Source organism: Emys orbicularis, chromosome 6 (genome assembly GCF_028017835.1).
Source record: "Emys orbicularis isolate rEmyOrb1 chromosome 6, rEmyOrb1.hap1, whole genome shotgun sequence".
Lineage (NCBI taxonomy): Eukaryota > Metazoa > Chordata > Testudines > Emydidae > Emys > Emys orbicularis.
This window is the reverse complement of record NC_088688.1, coordinates 126,238,099-126,260,906: the sequence shown is the minus strand read 5'-3', so window position 1 is coordinate 126,260,906 and position 22,808 is coordinate 126,238,099. Positions and strand designations below refer to the sequence as shown.

Genomic DNA, 22,808 nt, shown 5'->3' with positions numbered 1-22,808 from the left:
TCTGTGTATGGGGAGGAATAGGTTACTTCAGCATCTTCAGAACTGACCTCTGTTCTGAAATCAACTGAACATAATTCAAATTGGCTAGAGGAATTAAAAAGGAAAACGGAAAAGCATCAACATTCAAACGCTCAACTGACAATGTTAATATTGCTAACTGATTTTGTGCGATACTGCAACTATTGATAAATTAGCAGTAAATCAGCAAATGTAAAATTTGGATTTTATGACATGAGCTAAAAACAAGATTAATCATGTATTGCGCAATCAATGCACTCTTTAGTGGTACATTTACAACCGCCAGTGAAGGGGAAGCAATAACAGTTGTCTGAATAAAAGTTAAAAGGTCTTTTTATACCATTAAGTACATTGGGGAGGAAATATTAAATGCCTATAATTGCTGCACCCTTAGCATTCAGTGTGCAACTGCAAACACAAGGAAAGAAACCAGTGTACAGTACTAGTACTGTTTAAATAACACACAAGATTATACATTGCAGCATAATTAATACTACTCACATACGTTCTCAGTACATGCTGGTATATAGGTTCTCAGACATAGGCACACACACTCGCTAGCACACCCCACACAAACTCTCGTGTGCGCATACATACTCCCACCCACACCATTCGTTCCCACTCACCGTATCTGAAGGCTCTATATAAGGTAGATTGCTATATTGTTTGGAGCTACCACTTTTTATAAAAGCACATGCTAAAAGATCACGTCCACTGTAATCTCGCAGCAACACTTGGAATGATCACACAAAAACCAGGGAATGTTAGTGCACACACAAAATTAAGCTAAAGAAAATAAAATCTTTGGAGTTCCAATCACACGGTTAGTATAACAATCCCATAATTGTGAAGACTAATTATAAGCTTTATAATTGATTAAATCACACAGTGCAAAAAAAGGTCCATTGACCCTTTTGTGTAAAGGGAAGGCTGGCAGCCACACAGGTAAGTTCAATGGATAGTTCGTCTATACATGTGACTAGGAACACCCAAACTAGAATTGTGCTCTTAGATTGGTCATTCTGAATCACGATGCACTTCTGAAGCATCAGCTCTACAAATTGGGCAGGTACGATTTGCCTATAAAACAAAAGTAAAACAAGGTTTAGTGCATTGACAAGGATGCTTATTTATATAACAACGTATACCACACTATACAACAGGCAGGTACTAACTAATCCAAAATGGAATCACAACAGGAAGATAAATTGGGTCTGTGCCCTTTTGGGCTTCTTTATTGTGCATGAAAGTGGCCCGAGAGGTCTGCCAAATTAAAATTTTTGCCTTTTTTTAAACACCCACAAATTGGGAGAGATGAGAATTTTCTAAAAGAATTATGGAAAATGACGACATTATGCCATCACAAGACACTGAAAGCTGAGCAGCTGAAGAGAAGGGAGTTTTAGTTAGACTGTTTTTAACAACGCCTGTTGAACACAGTACGGAGAACTACACCGCTACCTCGATATAACGCGACCCGATGTAACACGAATTCAGATAGAACGCGGTAAAGCAGTGCTCCGGGGGGGCAGGGCTGCGCACTCCGGTGGATCAAAGCAAGTTCAATATAACGCGGTTTCACCCATAACGCGGTAAGATTTTTTGGCTCCCGAGGACAGCGTTGTATCGAGGTAGAGGTGTATATGTAAAAAGATACCTGTTCAAGAATGAGTGCTGCCACCCTTCAGTTAAGGAGAGAGTGCTCACAGGGTACATCTACAGGGCAAAACCCTGTGGAGCAGTGAGTCTTAGAACCCTGGTCTACAGTGCTAAAAACAGCTGTGTCTACATTTGGGCTCAGGCTGGAGCTTGGACTCTGAAGCTGGGGAGGGGGGTGCGTTTCAGAGCCCGAAACCCTACACAGCTGTTTTTAGCACTGCAGTGTGCCTGAGTCTCTAGACCGGAAGTCTGAAAATCGCTGCCACAGGGGTTGTGTGTGTGCTGGGCAGACAAACCCTAAGTGCACATTTCCTGCAACACCCACCCCCAGCAAAATCAGGGAAGATGAGACTCGCATTCCTGATACTGCTTAAGAAATGTTAACAATGAAGGGATAAACACTTTCAAGCTCCCTTTACAAAGAGGCAAGCCAATATTGCAAAAATACTCTGCAGATAACCTTTACAATTAAAATCTTCCCCAAAAAGGAAATTAGACTCCCAGACTCTCCTCCAATTTGATATTTGCAATTTGAACTATTTAGATGGGTGCACTAAGGTTTGAATCAAAGCAACAGCGCTGATGATTAGTGAACTGTTGGACTTTCAATAATGTCTATAAAGTGGCCAAGTTTTGAGTATTTTCACAATTAGTAGAAAAATGTTCCCGTTTCTTAGTGCAACCAAAAATGAACATACAAATGTGATGTAGAGAAAAAATATATATAAGTAACCATTATTGTCCTAGAGCTTCTTGCATCAAAGTGTCATTGACATTTTAGGAGGAAATGAGAAAAACAGTGCTGCAAACTGAAGACACAAAACCCAAGTGCACTTCTTCCTGTATCATTATGGTTTCATAACCATTTGAGGGAATTCAATCACCTTACCTTTGGCTATGTGTACACTGCAGAGCCTATGTCAGCCCAGTACCCTAGTATAGATGCAGCCTATACCAACAGAGGAGTTTTTCCTGTCAGTGTGGGAACACCACCTCCCCTTTTAAGTTTTGTGCTGGCATCTGTCTCTATATTGGGGGCTTTGGCTGGCATCGCTGTCACTAGGGAGGTGTTTTTTTTACAACCTTGACTGACACAGCTATGTCAAGATAGGTTTTAAGCGTAGTAGAGCAAGTATCTGTTCTGCACCCTTCTATTCTAGACATAATGCAACTAATCCATATAATTTTTAGGATAAAACTGTCGTTTCCTAGATTATACTGTTCAAGAGCTGAACAACACAGATATACTCCTCAAGATTATATTTCAATGTTTGCTATCTGTAGTATTAAATATGACATCTAGTGGTAGTATCAATACATTGTAGTTTACTGAAAGCAAATTATAGAAAACTAATCCACAAAACCAGACTAAATAAACAATAACTAACATCGTAATATCAACATAAATCAAATTATTCATGTTCCTATAATGCTATATTAACAGTTCTATAAATTTTAGCAGTAGAGCATTTTCCCATGTTTTAGGATTCTCTACCATAATGAATCAGTTAAATGCATTGCATTCTGCTGTATTTCATGGAATTTGGTCCCCTTCTCCTTATCTGAACATCACTCTCAATGGTTTAAGTAGGAACTGGAGGTGCATACTGAAGTGCAGGTCATGAATGGAAACTTCACTTAATGTGCAGTTACTTGAAGCAAATTAATTTTCTTAAACATAAGCATACACTTACCATTAGATGATGTACTGTAACCTTCCTCAAAAGTATTCTAAAGAAACTTTCTAATGAGATCTTCTAAATACCATTTAGTTAAAACTGAGTAGTTCTACCTAGGGGCTTTTTGTGAAAGCCTTATAGCAAAAACGGAGAGGTTTTAATAATGTCACCAGAAACAAGATGGATTACAACTATTTACTTATGGTTTGGGATTTAAAAAAATATAACACACAGTATTGCCAAACCCAAGTGTTCAACAATCAGGAATCAGGCCTAAAAAAAAAACCCTATGAGTGGCTTAAAAATCATGGGATTTGGAAAAAATAATTTGGGTTCCTTTTCATTGTCTTCTGATTTCTGAGCCATCCAAGTGCACTCAGGTTGGGTTTTTCAATCCCAAAGACAAACAGCCTCCACGCAAAGCGCAGGCGACCTCGTGCCTTGCTTGGTGATGTAGTAAACTGTGGTGGTGTTGTCCAACATGATGAGAACGTGACTGGAATAGATGGATCAGAGGAATGCTTCGCGAAGGTCCAGGATGTTGATGTGAATCTGACATTCCTGAGCAATCCAGGTCCCCTGAATCAATGCGCTCATCCAGGTGGGCGCCCCATCCGACGAGCAACACATCCATGATGATCACTGTTCATGGAGAGGCCTGAAAGAACCATCCCGGTGTAGACCTGGCCTGAGTCCGTCCACCACTGGAGGGCAGAGATATTGTTGGGAACAGATAGCAGAAAGTCCATGGTGTGGCACGTGGGGGAACAGACTCTGAAGCCATGGTTGTAGGCAGCCAAAGGAGAGATGGGCCAAGGCAGTCACATATGTGCAAGCCACCATGTGGCCAAGAACAGAAAGGCAAGTCCTGGCCGGAACAGAAAGGCTGGAGAGCACCATGGAAATTAACTCTTGTAGGGTCTGGAACCGGTCCTATGGCAGGGAGGCACGTGCTGAGAACGCGTTGATGTGGGCCCAATGAATTCTAGGAAATGTGTGGAATCCAAAGTTGATTTATTGACATGTACACTCATCCCCAGGGAGGAGAGGAGTGTGAGCAGCATGGACGTCAAGGCTCAAGCTTCTCTTTTTTAATCTCACTGCCAGCAGCCAATCGTCAAGAAAAGGGAATGTAAGGACCCCTTAGCACCGGGCATGGGCCGCCACTACTGAGAAAACCTTGGTGAAAACCTGTGGAGCAGTGGTGGGTCCAAACAGTAGATGTACTGGAAGTGATGAAGGCTATCTGTGAATCTAGGAAACAACTGTGGGAAGGATGGATAATCACATGAAAGCGTTTCGCATATCAAGAGCCATACACCACATGCCTCCTTCTTAGAAAGGCATGCTGGCTGCTAGGGTGACCATACGAAACTTTGGCTTGCATATGAAATGGTTGAGATGGTCGAGGTCTAAGATCAGCCTCCACCCACCCTTCTTCTTAGGGACCACCGCCCTGATACATTGTAGGTTCTATTGCTCCTCTTTGCAGTAGGGAGTCCACTTCCTGGGCAAGGATACTGTGTGAAAATGGTTCCTGAGGCGGGGCTGGGGCAGAGGACGTGGGTGAGGTAGTGTTGTGAACTCAATTGTATAGCCATGTTGAATGACATCCAGGACCCACTTGTCTGTTATCACACTCCAAGCTGGTAAAAAAAAAAAAAAAAAAAGTGCTAGATGCCCCCGAAGGGGGTGGGTTGAGGGCACAATGTGAGACAGGGTAGTTGATGGCTCTCTGGTTGCACTCTGAAATAATGCTTCTGCAAAGACTGAGTATGAGACGCTGAAGGTTGTGAAGATGAACCAGGACGACAGCTCATTGGGTCTTCTGCCATTTGCAAGGAGACTCATAAGGCTGCTGGTGGAAGAATTGGGAAGCTCTAAATCGCTGCGTCAGAGGTGAGCAGTAAAATTTGCGTTTGGGTGCTGGTGTGTAGATACCCAGCGATCGCAGAGTGGCGCTGGAGTCTTTGAGGGAGTCACTCAGTCTTCTGATTGAAGAGACGAGATTCAATGAAAGGTAGATCCTCTACGGTGGTCTAGACTTCCCTCGGGAACCTGGACAAACGTAGCCACGACTCCCTACGCATGACGATCCCTGTAGCCATTGTGCACGAAGAAGTATCCACCACATCCACTGCAGCCTGGAGTGTTGTTCTCGCAACCAATTTCCCCTCCTGTAGGATAGACTGGAAGCCAGCTAGATCCTGCAGGGGCAGTTTGTCTGTGAAATCCACCAGCTTGCTGTAGGTAAGGAAGTAGTACTTGGTGAACAGAGCCAAGTAATTGGAAATGCGAAATTGTGTGCTGACAGAGGAGAAGACTTTACAACCCAGAAGGTCCAGTCGCTTGCCCTTCTTGTCTGCCAGGGTGGAGCATGGGTGTTGCTGCTGAGCCTGTTCCATTGCTGCCTGAATAATAAGGGAATTTGACTAAGGGGCGAGAGAAGAAAAACTCAGACCCCTTCAGAGGCACATAGTACCTCTTTTCCGCCCCTTGGGAGTGGGTTTGCAGCTAGCTGGAGTGTTCCATACAGTCTGTTCTGGTTGAAAAATGGAATCACTGATCGGTAGAGCCACTCTGGCCAGTACTGAGGTGTGTACGATGTCAAGAAGCTGGTGATGCTGGTCTTGTACTTCCTCCAGTGGGATGTGGAGGGCAATCGCAGCAGTTCTTGAAATTGGCAGCAAAGAGGGAGTCGAAGACACCATGGCATCCGGGGATGACGAGGGGAATTGCTCCAGTTCAGTCAGTACCATTGGAGTCGGACTAAGTGGTGCATCCTCCAACAGTGGTTCTGAACACCTGCTCGATGATAGTCAAAGGGGCGAGATTGGAGACTCCTCACAAGCAGAGCGGGAAGATTCCAATGGCAGATACTGTGGCCACGACCCCCAGTATGGCCAACAGGCGGATCCGGTAGTTGCTATGTACAGTCCCTAGGAGTGGGATACCAGCAACGCCAGGGCTTGGCAAAGGGAGGGTATTGCCATTGAGTCGGCAGGACCTTAGGGTAGGCATACTGATGATAGAGGAGGGGCGGACCCTGCTTTCTGTCCCGAGTTCTCTGATGCAGAGAAGTTAGAGCCCGGTTCAAATGATGGTGCTGTTGGAACCACGGGAGTCGTTGGGGAGCAGGCGGGAACATGGCCCGAAAGAGGCAAGTCTAACGTGGGGAAGCATACTCTCCTAGGAGGGAATGGAGACCTCACCTCTGCCAAGGCAAGAGTTCATAAGAGTCTTCCCTGTGTCAGTGACACGCTCTCTGCAGTCGGAACCAGAGCCAGAACGGGCACTGAAAAGGAGAATTGCCTAGGAACCGAAGGCTCCCTTGACTTTGGCGGTGCTGACCTGGAAGGAGTTTGCAGCTCGGTGGGCAGATCAGACGTTCTGTGCGGCTTCTTATTGTGCTTGAGCCTTGGAACATGCCAGTTCTGCACAGCTGGAACTGGTGAACAGAGCAGTATCCTTCTTGGACCTGGAGAAAGGCTGCCATTCTTATGCGCATGCTTCCTTGCCTCATGGCTAGGCCTCAGCATGGAATTGTGCTCTGCGGTAGGAGGTGCACTCCCAGATTGCTCAGTCTATGGAGGGGGAGGTGGTGTTCCCTAGCCTGGATCCAACTGCAGCCTGATGACAACCTCCGTGAGGTGCTTCTTGAGGCAGAGAGCCCAGCCTTCCTGGGTATGGCTTGGGAAGGAGAAGCAGATACTGCACCTGTATGCAATGGGAGCTTCTCCCAAGCAGTAAAGGCAGCACTGGTGCTCATCACTGGTTGAAAGTGAGTTAAGGCAGGAGGTGCAGATCTTGAACCTCGGTGTCTTCGGCATAGTCCAGTACCCAGGCATGGGGACTGGGGGGCAACTGGTAAAACAGCGCCCCAAAGTCCTTAACATCCTAAAAACGACTACTACTAACACTAAAATTACTACAAAAAAATAACAAAATACTAACTATACACAGGAATAAACCTTTTTTTTTTTAGTAAAGTGTGTCACAAGAGACGAGAGAACAGTAGAGGCTCCGACTCAAACCATGTGGTGGTGAGAGGGAACGGAGGGCGCGGTCGGTCCGCTCTGCCCTTTATCACCTTGGACGAAACCATGAGGCAGAGCAAGGGTGCATGTGCGGACCAACCGACACTACTAGTTTCAAAATCTCTGGCTCCAAGTGCATGCATATAACCCTCAGTGGCATACAATAGGGACCATCACTCAAAGAATACAGTGAAACTGACAACATACAAAGAAAGCTGTCAAATGCACAGAATATAAAATGGATAAAAGGAAAATATTTAATTTTTGATCTCTTCCTGGGGGCTTCTCTACCCTAGAAAGGTTTTCTGCTTTAACTATATTGGAATAGTTAAAGCGGCAACATCCCTCCACCCTATGTCGATGCAATTATACTGGCATAAAAGTGCTTATACCACTGGTAGAGCTTATTCCAGTTTGGGAAGCGACGAACTATAATGGTACAAGACATCTTTATACCAGTATAATTGTATAATCCCTATACCAGTAGAACGACTGGTTAAAAAAAAAAAATCACAGCCCTAACCGACACTGACTAGGAACATTTTTCTCATGTAGACCAACCTTGAGATGTTACCAGTAACAAAAATAGGTACAAAAGTTGCTATTGAAGTGATTTTTAAGTTGTTTAAGGAACACCATCATCAAATCCCCTTATCTATAGTTAGGGCCCTACCAAATTCACTGTCCACTTTGGTCCATTTTTGGTCATTGGATTTTTAAAATTGTAAATTTCATGATTTCAGCTACTTAAATCTGAAATTTCACAGTGTTGTAAATGTAGGGATCCTGACCCAAAAAGGAGTTGTGGGAGGGGCCGGGGGATCACAAGTTTATTGTTGGGGGGGGAGGGGGGGTTGCGGTACTGCTACCCTTACTTCTGCACTGCGGGTGGTGGTGGTGCTGCTGCCTTCAGAGGTGGGCAGCTGGCGAGCGGTGGCTGCTGGCAGGGCATGCCACCCTTACTTCTGTGCGGCTGCTGGCGGCGGCTCAGCCTTCAGAGATGGGGTCCCAACCAGCAGCCACCACTCTCCAGTTGCCCAGCTCTGAAAGCAGCGCCACCAGCAGCGCAGAAGTAAGAGTAGCAGTACCACTACCCTCCCTCCAATAACCCTGTGACCCGCCCTGCGACTCCCTTTTGCATCAGGACCCCCAATTTGAGAAACACTGGTCTCCCACCTGAAATCTGTATAATATAGGGTAAGAGCCCACAAAAGACCAGATTTCACAGGGCGAGACCAGATTTCACGGTCTGTGACACGTTTTTCACGGCCGCGAATTTGGTAGGGCCCTATCTATAGTAAATAAATCACCTTAGATCATTGCTACTGGAAACATTTTCAAAATCTGATTTTTCACTATACTGTTTTCTTAGGGTTTTGTCTTCACTAGACTTTTGAATTGCCAACTCACTTGAAGTACTTAACAGATTTGCAAAGGCTAGTGTGGACACCTCCCACACATTTGGCCCAGGCTACAAATGCATGGGACTGGTAAGAGTGGGATGGACTGTATGGGGAGTGCCCTTACAAACATGTTAAGTATCTCCAGTTAATTGTCAATCACTGAGACCTTGTCTACACTTGCAAGTTAGAGTGCATTGAATCAGCCCCGGGCGCCCTAACTCCTGAGGTTTCCACACTGGCAAGGCACTTAGAGCGCCTGGACTCCGCGCTGGAGCGCCCCTGGTAATCCACCTCCACGAGAAGCATAGAGCTTGCTGCGTCCTGGCTGAAGCGCTGGGATGTCAGTGTGGATGACGTGTTGCATTACTGCGCTGTGATTGGCCTCCGGAAATGTCCCATAATCCCTTGAAGTCAAGTGGCCACTCGTGTCATTGTTTTGAACTCGGCTGCAGGCATGCGGATATCCCCTTTCAAAGCTCCGTTTCTGACAGCCTGCATGCTTATCTGCTCTGGGACACAAAGCAAACCATTACTGTGGAATGCTGCTGCTGCAGAGACAGGCGTGTGTGCGAGAGAGAGAGAGGGAGGGGTGGAGGGTGGGGGCTGATGTCGGGGTTTTCCCCTTCCCCCTGCCGCTGTCTGAACTTACAAGACAGCATGCTGACACACTCTGCCCCCAAAACACACTGTCTCTCCCCCCACATACACGCAACACACTCCACCTCCCCATTTGAAAAGAAGCTGACAATCTAGTAGGATGCCCTGGAACAATGGGATTGGGAAACCTGCATCATGTGATGCTGTGCCTGCCCCATTAGGCATTGCAAACCCCTTCCAAAGCACGCTGCAGCCACTTGCACACTGGGATAGCTACCACAATGCACTGCTCTTTGTGGCATTGCAAGAGCTGCTAATGTGGCCACGCCACTGTACTTGCAGCTGACAGTGTGAACACACAACAGCGCTTTCCCTGCTGCTGTCTCTGAGGGCTCTACATCTGCAAGTGTAGACATAGCCTGAGTAAAAACATCTGGTGTAGGCATAACCCTTATTCTTTACATTTTTCTCAGTTTGCTACTAAAAACATCAGTCATTTATACTTCAGTTTCTAGTTCTCTGACACTATCATAATGCTGCAATGTTTGGGTTCAGAATATTGCAGAACATCTATTGCATACAAATGGTTTCCACTGGAAATTTAAATTAATATATGGAAACATTTTTACTGGTCTTAGGTTTTGTACAAGCTTTAGACTACCTGAAGTTACGTTTGGCCCTAAATTTAATGTAGGGCACCCATTCCACAATCTCAGAGCATGAGTATCTGATCTAGTAGCATGCCTCTAAATCCCAGTCTTTTATTCATGCACATTTGTTTAGTATTGAACTCACTACCCAAGAGAAGGTATATTCATCAACTAGACTATTACTGACTACCACATTAAAGATATTCTGCAGTAAGCATGATAAAGCAGCTATTTTCTTGACCCTCAGAAGCCTACCAATGTAGTACTCTCTCCGTCTATGTTAGGCTGTGTATGATCTATAAGAGGGGTCTCAAACTCAGATGACCCCGAGGGCTGCATGAGGACTAGTGCATTGGCCCAAGGGCCGCATCACTGAACCCCCCCCCCCGCTGTCTCTGGCCCCGCCCCCACTCCACCCCTTCCAATTAGGCCCCGCCCCTGCCCCACCTCTTCCCACCCCTTCCCTGCCCCATTCCAATCCCTTCCCTGAAGTCCCCACCCCAACGCTGCCCCCAGGGGGTGCAGAAAAGGTGCAGGGTGCAGCGGGGGCTGAGGGCAGGGAGTTGAGGTGCAGGAGGTGTGCAGGGTGCTCAGGGCAGGGAGTTGGTGTGTAGGGTACAAGAGGGGTGCGGCAGGGGGTTGGGGTGCAGGGTGCAGCAGGTGGCTCAGGGCAGGGAGTGCAGGAGGGGTGCGGGATGTGGCAGGGGGCTCAGGGCAGGGAGTTGGGGGTGCAAGAAGGGTGTGGGATGTGGCGGGGGCTCAGGGCAGGGAGTTGGGGGTGCAGGAGGGGTTCAGGGTGTGAGCTCCAGCCTGGTGCCGCTTATCTAGAGCGGCTCCGGGGTGGCAGCGACGCTCACTGGGGCCAGGGCAGGCTCCCTGCCTGCCATGGCCCCGGCTCCCTGCTGCTCCGTTCTAGGAAGCAGCTGGAACCGTGTCCCTGCAGCCCCTGGGGGAGGGGGAGGGGCTCAGGCTTCCCTGCTTGTGCAGCTCTTGCCGCTCTTCTAGGTACCTCCCACGAAGCTCCCATTGGCCGCGGTTCCCTGTTTCCGGCCAATGGGAGCTGTGGGGGGCGGTGCCTGGCAGGAGGCAATGCCGGAGCCCGCTGCCTCCTTCCCCCTCCCCCCGGCCCGAAGGGGCGTGCTGCCGGCTGCTTCAGAGAGCAGCGCGGCGCTTGCAGCATCAGGAGGCAATCCCACGGGTAGGCAGGGAGCGGCGGGGGGGGGGAGCTTGGCGGGCCACACACAAGAGCCTGCGGCCCGCGGCCCGCGTGTTTGAGACCCCTGATCTAGAAGAATGCCATGTTTTTAAGAAAATGCATCTTAAAACAGATACAATGTTAAGACAGTGGCTGTACTATTCTCTAATGATTATTTCATATTTCTCTCTCTCTTTCATTGGGTTGCTGTAACCAGAGATCTATTATGGAAAAGATTAAAATAGAGAATAAATGAATCAGAATAGAACAAAGTACTAAAAATGTGAGACAAGATGGGAAACAATACCTTGCTGGCAGTAGGTCTGGATAATGCAGCTTGCAGAGATCTGTCTCTGTATATCATCTTCTACCTAACTAATTGTACCCTGCACTTTTCACCTTCTGTATGGTGTTGTCCTAACCTCTGATCTTATGGTGTTGTCCTGATTTTAGATTCTTCATATTTTTTAAAATAACTTGTTTTGAAAAATATATATCTTATTTCATGTGTAAAGCCTTAATTTTGTGAGAAATTTGACCAGTTATATATTTTTCTCCCTGCCCCCAGACTTTACATTTATATAAAGAGCTAGAAAGATTTTTGATAGTTTCACTTTCCGTTAATATCAATTCCTGCTTAAGCAAGAGACATAAGCAGTATTCAGACCACTCACAAATCTCATACTCTACTTTGAACTTTCCTACTTTATCATAAAATTATATTAATACAGGCATGGTTATGTCTAACTGAAAATGAACTAAATTTGTTGGTCAAGATAATTCTCTTCATGTCAGCTTTTTAATGACACTAGTTTTGATATAGATTTCACATAATCTCCCTTCATCAACTACTAGAAAATAATGCTATTGGAAAAGGAGGCAGCACTTTCAGTCTGTTGGCTTTTGTAGCCTAAATATCAGAAAGGAAAAATAAGAGATGAAACAAGAGATGAAATGCAACTGAAAATAAATACAACTACAAACTAGGCCATTATAAATTCTCACTGAAACAGATTTTTTTTTTTTTTTTTTTTTTTTTTTTACCTTAAGCCATTTATCGACACACTTGGCATGGAACTCGTGGTTACAAGGTAAGACTCTAAGTAGCTGCCTTGACTCAAAATCACACATGCATACTACGCACCTAAAAAAAAGATTGCAGAGTTTGAAGTTATTTGCTATTCAACAACAACAAATTGGCATTCTATAGACAACTTATAGATTGTGCTTGCAATGGGGTTTTTAGTAGGAGTAGCTACATGGAGCGGCATGAGTACAAACCTCTCGTGTAGAGCGGCTGTGCCAGTGTAAACACAGCTGCTCCAATGCCGCTTACCTTGGCTTCAAACCTCAGCATAGGGAAGGGCTAATGCTCCTACCACACAGGATCTTCACCACCCCAATCAATAGCACAAGCAAGATTTTGTTACAGTAAATCATAAGAATATTAAAGTTTGCAATGAGCTGCTGAAGATTAGTCAATGCAAACCCCATAAGTACTTTTCATTCAGTTTTAATATTAGGATAATTTTTTTTTTATAGGAACATATATAAAAAGGCTAATTATGAGTTGCCACTTTTTTTTCCCTTCTCAAAAAAGTGTGAACTTTGGATCAGATTACTTCTTTTTAGAAATTCCCCCTTTAATTTATATTTCTGTTCAGTCATGTTTTCTTCAAACAGATTCATCATGGTTGAAACATCGTCAACTTAAAGCAAAAAACAATCACATTTCCACCTGAAAATCTATTCCCTACTTCTCGTTACAAGTAATACCTAAGACTGTTGTAACTAGAAGTCTGAAAAAAGGCCTTTTTTTTCTTCCAGTTTGTTTACTTTATATATCTGACAGCACTTTGTGTATGGTCACTTTCACTGCCTCCCAGGTATAATCATTTTCTCCTTTTGTTTGTGTGGTCTTCCAAATAGAACAGATAAACAGATTAATAGGAAAATGTGTAAACCACAAAAACTGGCCAGGGCTTTCAGAGGTAGGGACAGTGCCTGAAACCACTTTTGATATAGGGTAAATTTCAAGTTGACGATGTCCCTTTAATGTAGCAAACTGAATAAATAACTGGACAACTTTTAAAAACTGTTCCAAGTTTACCTACTCATCATTTTAAACCTTAAAACATCCCAAATTTCAAGTAGGAATGTATGAGCTTTCAAAGTCAGGGTAATTATTATCTGGGCTGGAAAATTTAAAAAGGCACATACCGTTTGATGTGCATTTTGAGCACTTGTGTTACAATACTGGCAAATATGGACTCCAACCTAGAAGGATCAAAATTACCTATAATGCATTTTAAACTGAGAGGCAAAAGCAATGCACTTACAAAGTCTGTTCTGACTGGTGGTTGTTTGGATTGAACCTGTAAGATGGAAGCTGTTCAATGTCTGCCTTTGTCAGTCCTCGTGGTTTGGCTTCTCCCAATCGTTCTGCCAAATTCAACAGCGCCTGCAGAAAGTGGAGTTTGTGCTTTTTAAAAACTCATTGTTCAAAGGAGCTCCAGCTCCCCTACAACTGCAATTTTTTTTTTGACATAAAATGTTATCACTATCCCACCATATAGTTCTAGCAAGAGGGATTGAGAATCTTTATCTCCCCTTCCCTCACAATTACAGGCTCTTGGAAAACATTCCTTTCAGAGTTTGATCTCAGGTAAGTACTTTTTGAACTGTATAAGAAAGCTCTGTTCAGGTTATCTAAATCTTCATGACTCAGTTCTTAATCCATCCTGCAGCTGCACTCACAGCATGATAAATATTTTGGTTTTAGACAGAAAAAAGCTGAAATAATAGCATGAATAATCAGAGGAAACAGTTGCCCAACCTGACTGCATATTGCTGCCTGGTTGACCTATAGTTTAAAGGGACAACACCTCTGGCTCCCACTTCTTGCCTAGCTGAGTTCAGGTATGGAGAGATTACGTGCTGAGAGCTTCCAAGGAATGACGAAATCACACTGAACTGGGCAGACTCTTTCAGTAGTAGAATATTTTTATTCATGTACAGGCTTCGCTATGGAGCACGATATCAAAACACTTCACTTCTCCCATGTAAATGATTTATCCTCAATACCCTTGTGAGTTGAGGAAGCAGCCAACAGCTTCAGAAACAGGGTAACTGAGGCACAGAGAAATTAGGTGAGTTGCTCAAATTCACAAAGGGAGCATGTGGCAGAAGTGAAAGCTGAATCTGGATCTCCTGAGCCCAGCCTACTGTCTTAACTGGCATGGCAACTGCTTCAGTGGAGCTTGCCCATATCACACTGGAAATACCGCACCATTGCAAGGACGCAGAATCAAGGCGATGGATCAAGGGAAAGGAGAGGCAGAGGAAGGGAAAACAACTTTTAACTGCCCTCTCATTTCTCCCTCTCAGCACAGCTGCCCTTTTTCCGTTGGGGGAAAAAAAAAAAAAAACAGCAAACAAAAACCCCCACTAGAGCTGCAGCCTGACTGTTTCAATAAGTAGCTGAAAACTTAAAGCAGCTGTCTGGCCACTATCTGTTACTAATAAGGCAGTGAGGTTCCTGGGGAACAGAAAAAGGGAGAAGTGAGTTTCTAAGCTCAGGGAACTGGGGGAGAGGGGAGGGAAGAGAAAAGAAAAGCTCAAGACAGATCACTGTCCATCTGCTAGCTGGGAGGAACTATATAACCCAAGTGCCGGGACTGAGATAGAAGAATGGTTTTAAAAAGAATGAAGCTGTACTCTAATAGCAACAAGCTACTTCAAGTTGTACATTAGGTTGTGCATTGGTAACATCCTGAACCAATAAGCCATCTAAGAGCACACCCTAAGATGGTTTACTGCTTTATTTTCACTTCAATATTTGTATTAGAGAATGCATCAACTGAAATGGTATTTGCATATGTATATACTCTTCCAGTTCACAACTTTTATACCTTATTTCCATATTTCAAAGGTTAGGATTTTGAACCTGTAACTTCCTTGGTATGTGTTTTTTCCAATACTTGTTACGTATGACAGTACCCTTAACATTAAGGCAACAAAGTGCATGACGGAAGTTTGTAAGCATTATGTTTCACATTCAGCTGAATTCATCTTATAATAGTAGCATTAGCGTGTAAAGCTAACATCAATTAGCAAGTCATGTAAAATGCACTACATGACATTATTTGCACAAGACTTACTTCTGTAAAGTATTTAAAAATCAATTAAAATGCAAGAAAAAAGTGAAATCTAGAATGAAAAACGGAGCAATTAATGATTAGTAATCTGGGAGGGTTCTGAAAATAAATATGAACAAAATAAAAGTGTAACAACTTAGTTTTTAACATCCAATACAACAGGCATAAAATAGTGTTTCTAGATTCTATTTTCAGACATACAGACATTACATTTATTTAGAAGGCCAAAAAAGGATTGAGGGAAAGATGGTAGTCAGTATAAATTCATCATTTAAGTTAACTACTTTTTCCCAAACATATTTGCACTTCATAAACCAACCTCATAGTTTTCCACCTCTCCATCTTCCACATCCAACTCGAAGCTGAAAGCTGGTCCAACTGCAGGTGGCACTGGAAGCATTGATCTGCAGGAAGAACAATCAGGGATAGGATTTATTATTCATAAAATTAAACAGTTGGCCAAAACAATACGCTTTTGCTTTTTTGCAGCAAAGTTATGCCCAATGTTCTCCACCTGCAATTTTGTTCACTTATTAAAATGAATATGCTTTAGAAATTAAATGGAAATATTAAATTAATGCATTAAAGTAAAGGATTAAAATTCAGAATCCAGGCTATTCAACAGTTAAGGTTCTCACAGGAAAGTCCAAGACATGGCACATGAGAGAGACAGTAGAGTATTTTCAATTGCTATTTATAAGGTTATGTCTCAGATACCTACGAGTCAATGTTCCCATAGAAACTAGCATCATTGCATTGATAACTAAAATTCAGAACAGAACTTCTGGCTTCAATCTGTTCGGCTTTTAAAATAGAACAAAAAAATGACCAAAGACAAGTTACCCCAAACTTGAGGTGGCTCTGCAATGCAAAAAACCTAAGTTCTCCAATAGACAAATACATGTAATTAAGTGCGCAAGATGGTCCAATTGCACATTTTGAGAGTAGATCCCACTGCACATTCACCTATACATGTGTATATTACAGGAACTTAGCCAGGAGAAAACAGAGGGGTTTCTGCATCTGAGAAACGAGATCAAGCGTGGGGTGCCAATTTTTCGGTTCTTAATTTTTTCTTTTTTAATTAAAAACAAGCAATATATATGCTGAAAATTTAAACTATTCATGTTTATAGTTTAAAACGTACAGCAGAGAGTAGGGAAAGTCACAAGTTAAGATTTCTAGGGCACTGTAAATTTGGTCTCATTGGGCTCACACTACAGCAATCGCTCAACTTTGCTAAGTCACCAGTGATGGGGAAGTCAGGAGGGCAGGGCATCTGGGGAAATTCTGACAAGAACGTGTGATCTAAAGCTTTGCAAGTTCATTGGATCATTTATTCAAATGTAATTTAGCAGAGTCTGCAACTGCAGAGTGCACACAGTGAAAGAAACTGGAGGTTTGGGAATCCAACAAAAGACTTGAAACTCAATGAGCTCTTTTTCAGTGCTGTCTTTCAGATACAGGGAGGAATACAAATATTCATCTTCTCTTTCCAAGCATTTTATGTTCAGCTCAAAAATAGATGCAGTATCCACAGAACAAACAAAGCACGTGGAATCTTTTCGTCCACCCGATTCCAGCAGAAAGGGGCCCTACCCGGTTTTTTAGGCCCATCATAATCCCTGAATTTTGTTTCTTCCCCACCCTCTTAAAGAAATGGCTGATTGGAAGCAGGACAGAAATTCAGCATCTACAACAGATTAGCAGTTCAGTCAATAAGAAAAGTAACAGCACATAGTGTTCCATTATTTTTCAATAAAACAGTTTCAAACTAAGTAAAGCAACTTATCCCTGAATAAAGACTGTTGGATTTGAATGGAGTATAAACTCTTCAGTTTTTATCCCATTGTAAGGACATTTCAGAACGTAACCTGTACCCGCATAACAAAAAATAAGTACAAAAGCCTAGCATGCAAGTATATTTTATATACTGTTACAGGTGGACCAACTCTCAATAGCCTTCCACAGGATCAGGAAGAGGCCCACGAGTGACTCTGGGAATATGTCCCTGCCCAATTTCACATTTCTACCATTTGCTTGTTGAAGCGCTAGCGCTGTTCACAAGAGGATGCAAACGCTTAAAAAAAATATAATAGCAAGTGTTTGACTCTGTTCATCCTTGAAAGTGGCTCAACTGTTTCTGCTTGTGGGCAAAGCCCAAATGTGGGAAATTTGGATATGAAAGGTAAACATGTAAGAAAGTTAAAGGCAACTGAAAGAAGCCCCTTCCCATGGGAATGCTGAGGCAAACTAATGACAGGTGTCGCTATGTGCTATGCCTGAAAGGGAACAGGCTCTACAGTGTTGGGCTTAGGACAGAATAAGGCCTATGTTAAATGGATCATTTAAAAATGAAAGTACATTAAAAACGTTATTTAACAAGCTACAAAAAGCTGCACAAAAAACTTACAGCACATATGGTAACAGGCTGGGATGATAAGGGGGTGGTGGTATTGGCTGCTGGGATCGGTATCTACTGCGCCCTGTGAGTCTTCGAGGCATAAAGGGTGGATAAGGCTGTGAGGAGGAAGAAAAGCTTCAGTATTTTCTTGCACAGTTTACTAGTATATTTAAATTAACTGAAATTTGGACTATTAGAACTGATTTTTAAAATGCATTAACAAATAAAATTAAAATGTTTATTTAAACACAATTTTATTAAGACAAGGATTCCTAATTATGCAGCTTCGAGCATTTGGTGTGAAATGGCTGAGATATACAACGTACACAGGAAACCCATGAAAATACAGTAGCCTTTAAAATCCTTCTAAGGTCTGGTCTAAAAACCGGGTTAGCACTAGTGTAACTATTTTGATTTGTCTCTAAGGTGCCACAAGAACTCCTCGCTGTTTTTGCTGATACAGACTCACACAGCTACTCCTCTGAAACTTGGTTAGAGTTGTGATCTTATGACCTACTGATATGGTTACCCTGGCACAAACCTTAGTGTGTACACAGCTATACTAGTATAGAGGTTCCTTACAGTTAGGCCCAATCAAATTCACAGTCCATTTTGATTAATTTCACAGTCATAGCATTTTAAAAATAGTCAACTTCAGTGTTTCAGTGTTGTAACCATGGGCGTTCCTACCCAAAAGGAGGTAGGGAGGTCGTGGGATTCCCAACCCTGCTGCTGTCAGGGGCACTGCCTTCATAGCTGGGCAGCCTGCTGGGTGCCAAGCTCTAAAGCAGTGCCACCGCCAGCAGAAGTGAGGGGCAGGTTACCAGTTGGGGGCTGACAGCTGGAGCTGCAGCCTCTCCAGAGGTGGGGGGGAAGGGGTGTGACAGCTCGACCCACAGCCTCCTGCCCGGGTCAGGGGCTATCCCAGCCAGCAGCTGCAGAGTTTCCTGCAGGCAGTTTCCCAGAGGTGGGTCTGACCCAGCTCTTGAAGCAGCCCCTGCAGGGGAAGAGGAAGTCCTGTCCCTCCCCAGCCTGGCCAGGACTAGCAGCTGGAGCCCTGCCCTTCCCCTACAATAGCCAGATTTCACGGGGGAGATCAGATTTCACAGTCAGTGGCAACGTGTTTTTCACGGCCATGAATTTAGTAGGCCCCTACTTACACTATAGTTTATTCCCAAATGGGAATGGGAGTAAACTAGTCCTCGGTATCCTTGTGCTAACATTTCTTACTCTGCCTATGAAAATGGGGCAAACATGGTAAAATTTTGCCACTTATTTTGAAGTGACATTTAAAAGAGTACTGAATAATTTATTTATTGACGGGAAAGATCACTGAAGGATTTTGGTGGCACCTTGTCAGTCATTCTTCATGTTTGTGCCATCCATGAAAATGAACTACAATTAGTAGAAGGCCCCTAAAAATACCTGATCCTCCTCTTTTTTTAATTGAGAAATTATTTCAAACAAATTATATAAATATATATGAATACATAAAACCCAGAATTTAGGACAATAAATTGACACACTGACACTTAATAGCACTCTCATTCTTTCCCACAAACACTTCACCTTAAAAAAACTTAACTTCTACTCCAAAACAATAAGCTTTAATTTTATTCCCTAGTACCAATTACAAGTACCAACACTATCAAAATGGGTTGTGTGTCTCTTCATTTACTCTCATTTCTAAGTCAAGCATACAAGAAAATCAGAAATGGAGCCATTCACCATTGACTAATTACTTTTTAATATTTCATTTTCTTTTCTATTTCACATAAGTAGCATCAAACTAACTTTTCAATAAATCAGTATGAAAAATACAGGATAAATTTTAATGTTTAGGAGTCATTGATCATTTTTCATAAAGCTTCAAAGATTACTCTTCCCTGTCCCAAATAGTACAAATCAACAAATCTAAAGTCTCATGGAGAACTGATACTTCTATAATTTGCTAAACTGAAAACACTCACCCTGCTCCCATCCCTTCTCAACTTTTAAAAGCTGAACTTTGTACTTGAGAAAACCCTATTTCCCCCCCCAACACACACAAACTAGTAGGATGGGCAACAGGGTGGAGCAAATTAAATCAAGGCACTACAGGTAAAAAAGATACTGAAAATGAAGGCCCTGATGCTGCAAACTTACAAAAATATGTAACTTTAATGAATAGTCCTTTGATTTCAATAAAACTACTTATGTGCTTAAAAATAAATATGTGCAGATGTGGTTGCGGGATCAGGGGGTTAAAATTGTGTTTTTATTCAATGTTATTTCAAAACAAAACTGCTCAATGCTAACAGTGAAAAATTATTTACACTTTCAATACATTAACAAAGTGATTTTGGCCTTTGTGTATAAAAAGTTCACACTTTCAAAATTAGTAAAATTAGGCTACTAAGCCCATTTTAGGCAACCAAGAGCAGGGTTTTCAAAAGCATCTACGTGACTTAAGAACACAACTCCAATTGACTTCAGACTACAAACCCTGACAGAGGAGTATAAACTTGGCCAAAGCATTTCAGCTCTCTTAACTGCTGGATGTTAGACGTATTGGAAGATGGGAGTGGTTGTGCATGTAGCATGGACTATTTGCTTATCAATTTCGTGTTTGACTTGGTCTCAGAATAAAGATATTAGCGAGGCCATGGACTTGCCTTTTTCAGTATAGGTAAGCATTTTAAGCGTGAAACTTCTTAGCAGGGAAAAAAAAAATCTTTAAAGAATTTCAGATTTTACCTAACAACCAGAAAACGAAAGAAACAAGCATAAAATGACTAGCAGCAGCAATTCAAGAGGATAAAATGGGAAGTAATGAACTAGCAACATGATTTAACTTGAAAAATGTTGTGTGTGTGCACCCTGCTGTAGAACCGGTCCATACCCAACGGAACCAATCAGGGCATGTCTTCACTGCAGCTGGGAGTGTGCTTCCCAGCTCAGGCAGATAGACACAGGCTAGTTCTACTTGAGCTAACATGCTAAAAATAGCAATGTAACCACGGCAGCACACGCAACAGCTCAGGTTAGCCCTCAGAGTACAAATCCATCTGGAGCACCTGGGTACGTATTCGGGCAGCGAGTCTGAGCCGTTGCCCAGACTACTCCAACTGCACTGCCATTTAAGCATGTTGGCATGTGTCGGTCTAGCCGAGCTGGGAAGCCCACTCCCAACTGCAGTGCAGACATGCCTTAAGTGTCATAGAAATTCATTACAAAACAAGTGCAGCATTTCAACACTATGGTTGTATAGTTTCTGTTGTAGAAGTAGCAGATTGTGCTGGAACAGAAAACCTTTTTTAAGCAACTGGCATGACAGGCTCTCTACAGGGAATGTTTATCAGAAACCATTAAATGATGTCACTAATAAATTACCTTTGACTTGTTTAGACATGGAGATTAAACAAATTTCATTATGCAGTGACAGCCTCTAACAAAATTCTACTCAGTGATGTTTTTTTAATAAAACTGTTGTGATGTACAATAGTAACCCATGCCAGGGTATTGATGAATTGAGAAGATAGCATGAGGAAGAGGGAAGTGCTGAAAGCAATACTTACTACTCCAAAGGACACCTCCTGGTGTAAAGGGTCGTGCGTTAAGAACTGGAGTGGGGCTGAGGGAGTCAATGTTGGTGGATGGGCTGAGGGAGGGTAGGTAAAACCTCCTACCGGAAGGTGTTCTCCAAGAAGTTCTACTTCGTTCTCTATCCTTTGAAGTGGCTAGGAAGAAATAGCGTTTGCTGTATTTAGGATAGTTAATTTTTCCCCACAGATGAGAAACTTACAGCTTTGTGTTCCCTGGTTGCTGTCATCTTTTTACAGAAGAAATGTAACTGATTGGATCCATGGCTTCTGTCATCAACACTAGTGGAAAAACAACCATTTCTCTATCCCCCAAGGGGTTAAATAAGGATCTAGTACCGAGGTTCCCAAACTTTTCTTATGACATACCCCCTTTCAGACCTACCAAACGCCCATGTGCCCCTACACCCTTCTCATCACTGATACTTTGTGAGTTGTTCGTAATGCTACCTGTCTTTAGCCATCTGTCCTTATCTCACTGTTATGTACAGATATAGTGCAACGTATACAACTGAAAAAAACTAAGTTCTGAGCTCAGTTAGATGGACAGTTGCTGAGCAAATGTACGGTGACTGGAGATGAGGACTATGTATGTCAGCGTCTCTGTATCGGTGTTCTCGTAGGTACATCTTGAAGTAAATTAACTACCATATTTTATGTAACAAATTCCAAGAGTTTTAAGCTTTGTCTGAATAGCCTATTATGAAAATGCAAAAAATAAAATTAATAAAACCCACCATTACACAATGTCTCCCATGTACCGCCTCCTCCGAGATGTCTCACGTACCCACAGTTTGGGAACCCCTGATCTAGTATATAGCAACATTTCCCAGCTAGTCACACTCAGAGGCCAGGACATTTGCAAACTGGAAATTAAACATGGAAGTTACTGTAATTCCCTAAGAATATGAGCAGCAGCCTGCTCTCCTCATGCACTAGAATGAAGCTAGCTGTGAAACGTCAAATGAAAGACTTTTAGCAAGAGGCTCAGAGTTCTTTTGTCCTTCTGGCCACAGTCTATAGCAATGGTTCTCAACTGCGGCACAATCAGCACACAGCTGCGGCCCATGTGACATCCTCAGGGCCATACAAGTAGTATATATATTGTGTGGATGCGGCATACAACACAGAGAGCTGCATATGCAGCCCACAATGGTAAATAGGTGGGAACCCCGGTCTATAGTAAAAATAACCCCTTGAAATCAGCAACCAGAGATGATCACGAGGGTACACAGAAAATCACAAGGGTACACAGAAATACACAAACATATCAGTCAATGCAAGTTCTTCAATAAAATATTCCACGGCAGTAAGAGGACTTAGAGTGGATAGATGTTCACGATGCGAGCTTGGGACTCACGAGACCCATGGTCAATTCTTTGCTCCAACAGAGACCCTATAGGACCTGGGGGAAGTCACTGTCTCCAT

At 43.1% G+C, this 22,808-nt stretch overlaps 1 protein-coding gene across 2 annotated transcripts in view; it reads right to left on the bottom strand.

Annotated features, from left to right (window-relative positions):
* Nucleotides 1–697: 697 nt before the first annotated feature.
* Nucleotides 698–22,808, bottom strand: part of RNF38 (ring finger protein 38) — a 202,739-nt gene continuing 180,628 nt past the window's right edge. The window contains exons 7-12 of one of the 2 annotated variants that reach the window (XM_065406165.1): nucleotides 21,357–21,518; nucleotides 17,809–17,915; nucleotides 15,715–15,799; nucleotides 13,578–13,699; nucleotides 12,283–12,382; nucleotides 698–1,098 (exon numbers count right to left, since the gene is read on the bottom strand). In XM_065406165.1, the coding sequence (XP_065262237.1) occupies nucleotides 1,036–1,098; nucleotides 12,283–12,382; nucleotides 13,578–13,699; nucleotides 15,715–15,799; nucleotides 17,809–17,915; nucleotides 21,357–21,518 (639 nt within the window). In that variant the 3' untranslated portion in view covers nucleotides 698–1,035. Of the gene's footprint in view, nucleotides 1,099–12,061; nucleotides 12,149–12,282; nucleotides 12,383–13,577; nucleotides 13,700–15,714; nucleotides 15,800–17,808; nucleotides 17,916–21,356; nucleotides 21,519–22,808 lie in introns of those variants that run through there. The other variant, XM_065406164.1, reaches the window with a different exon arrangement.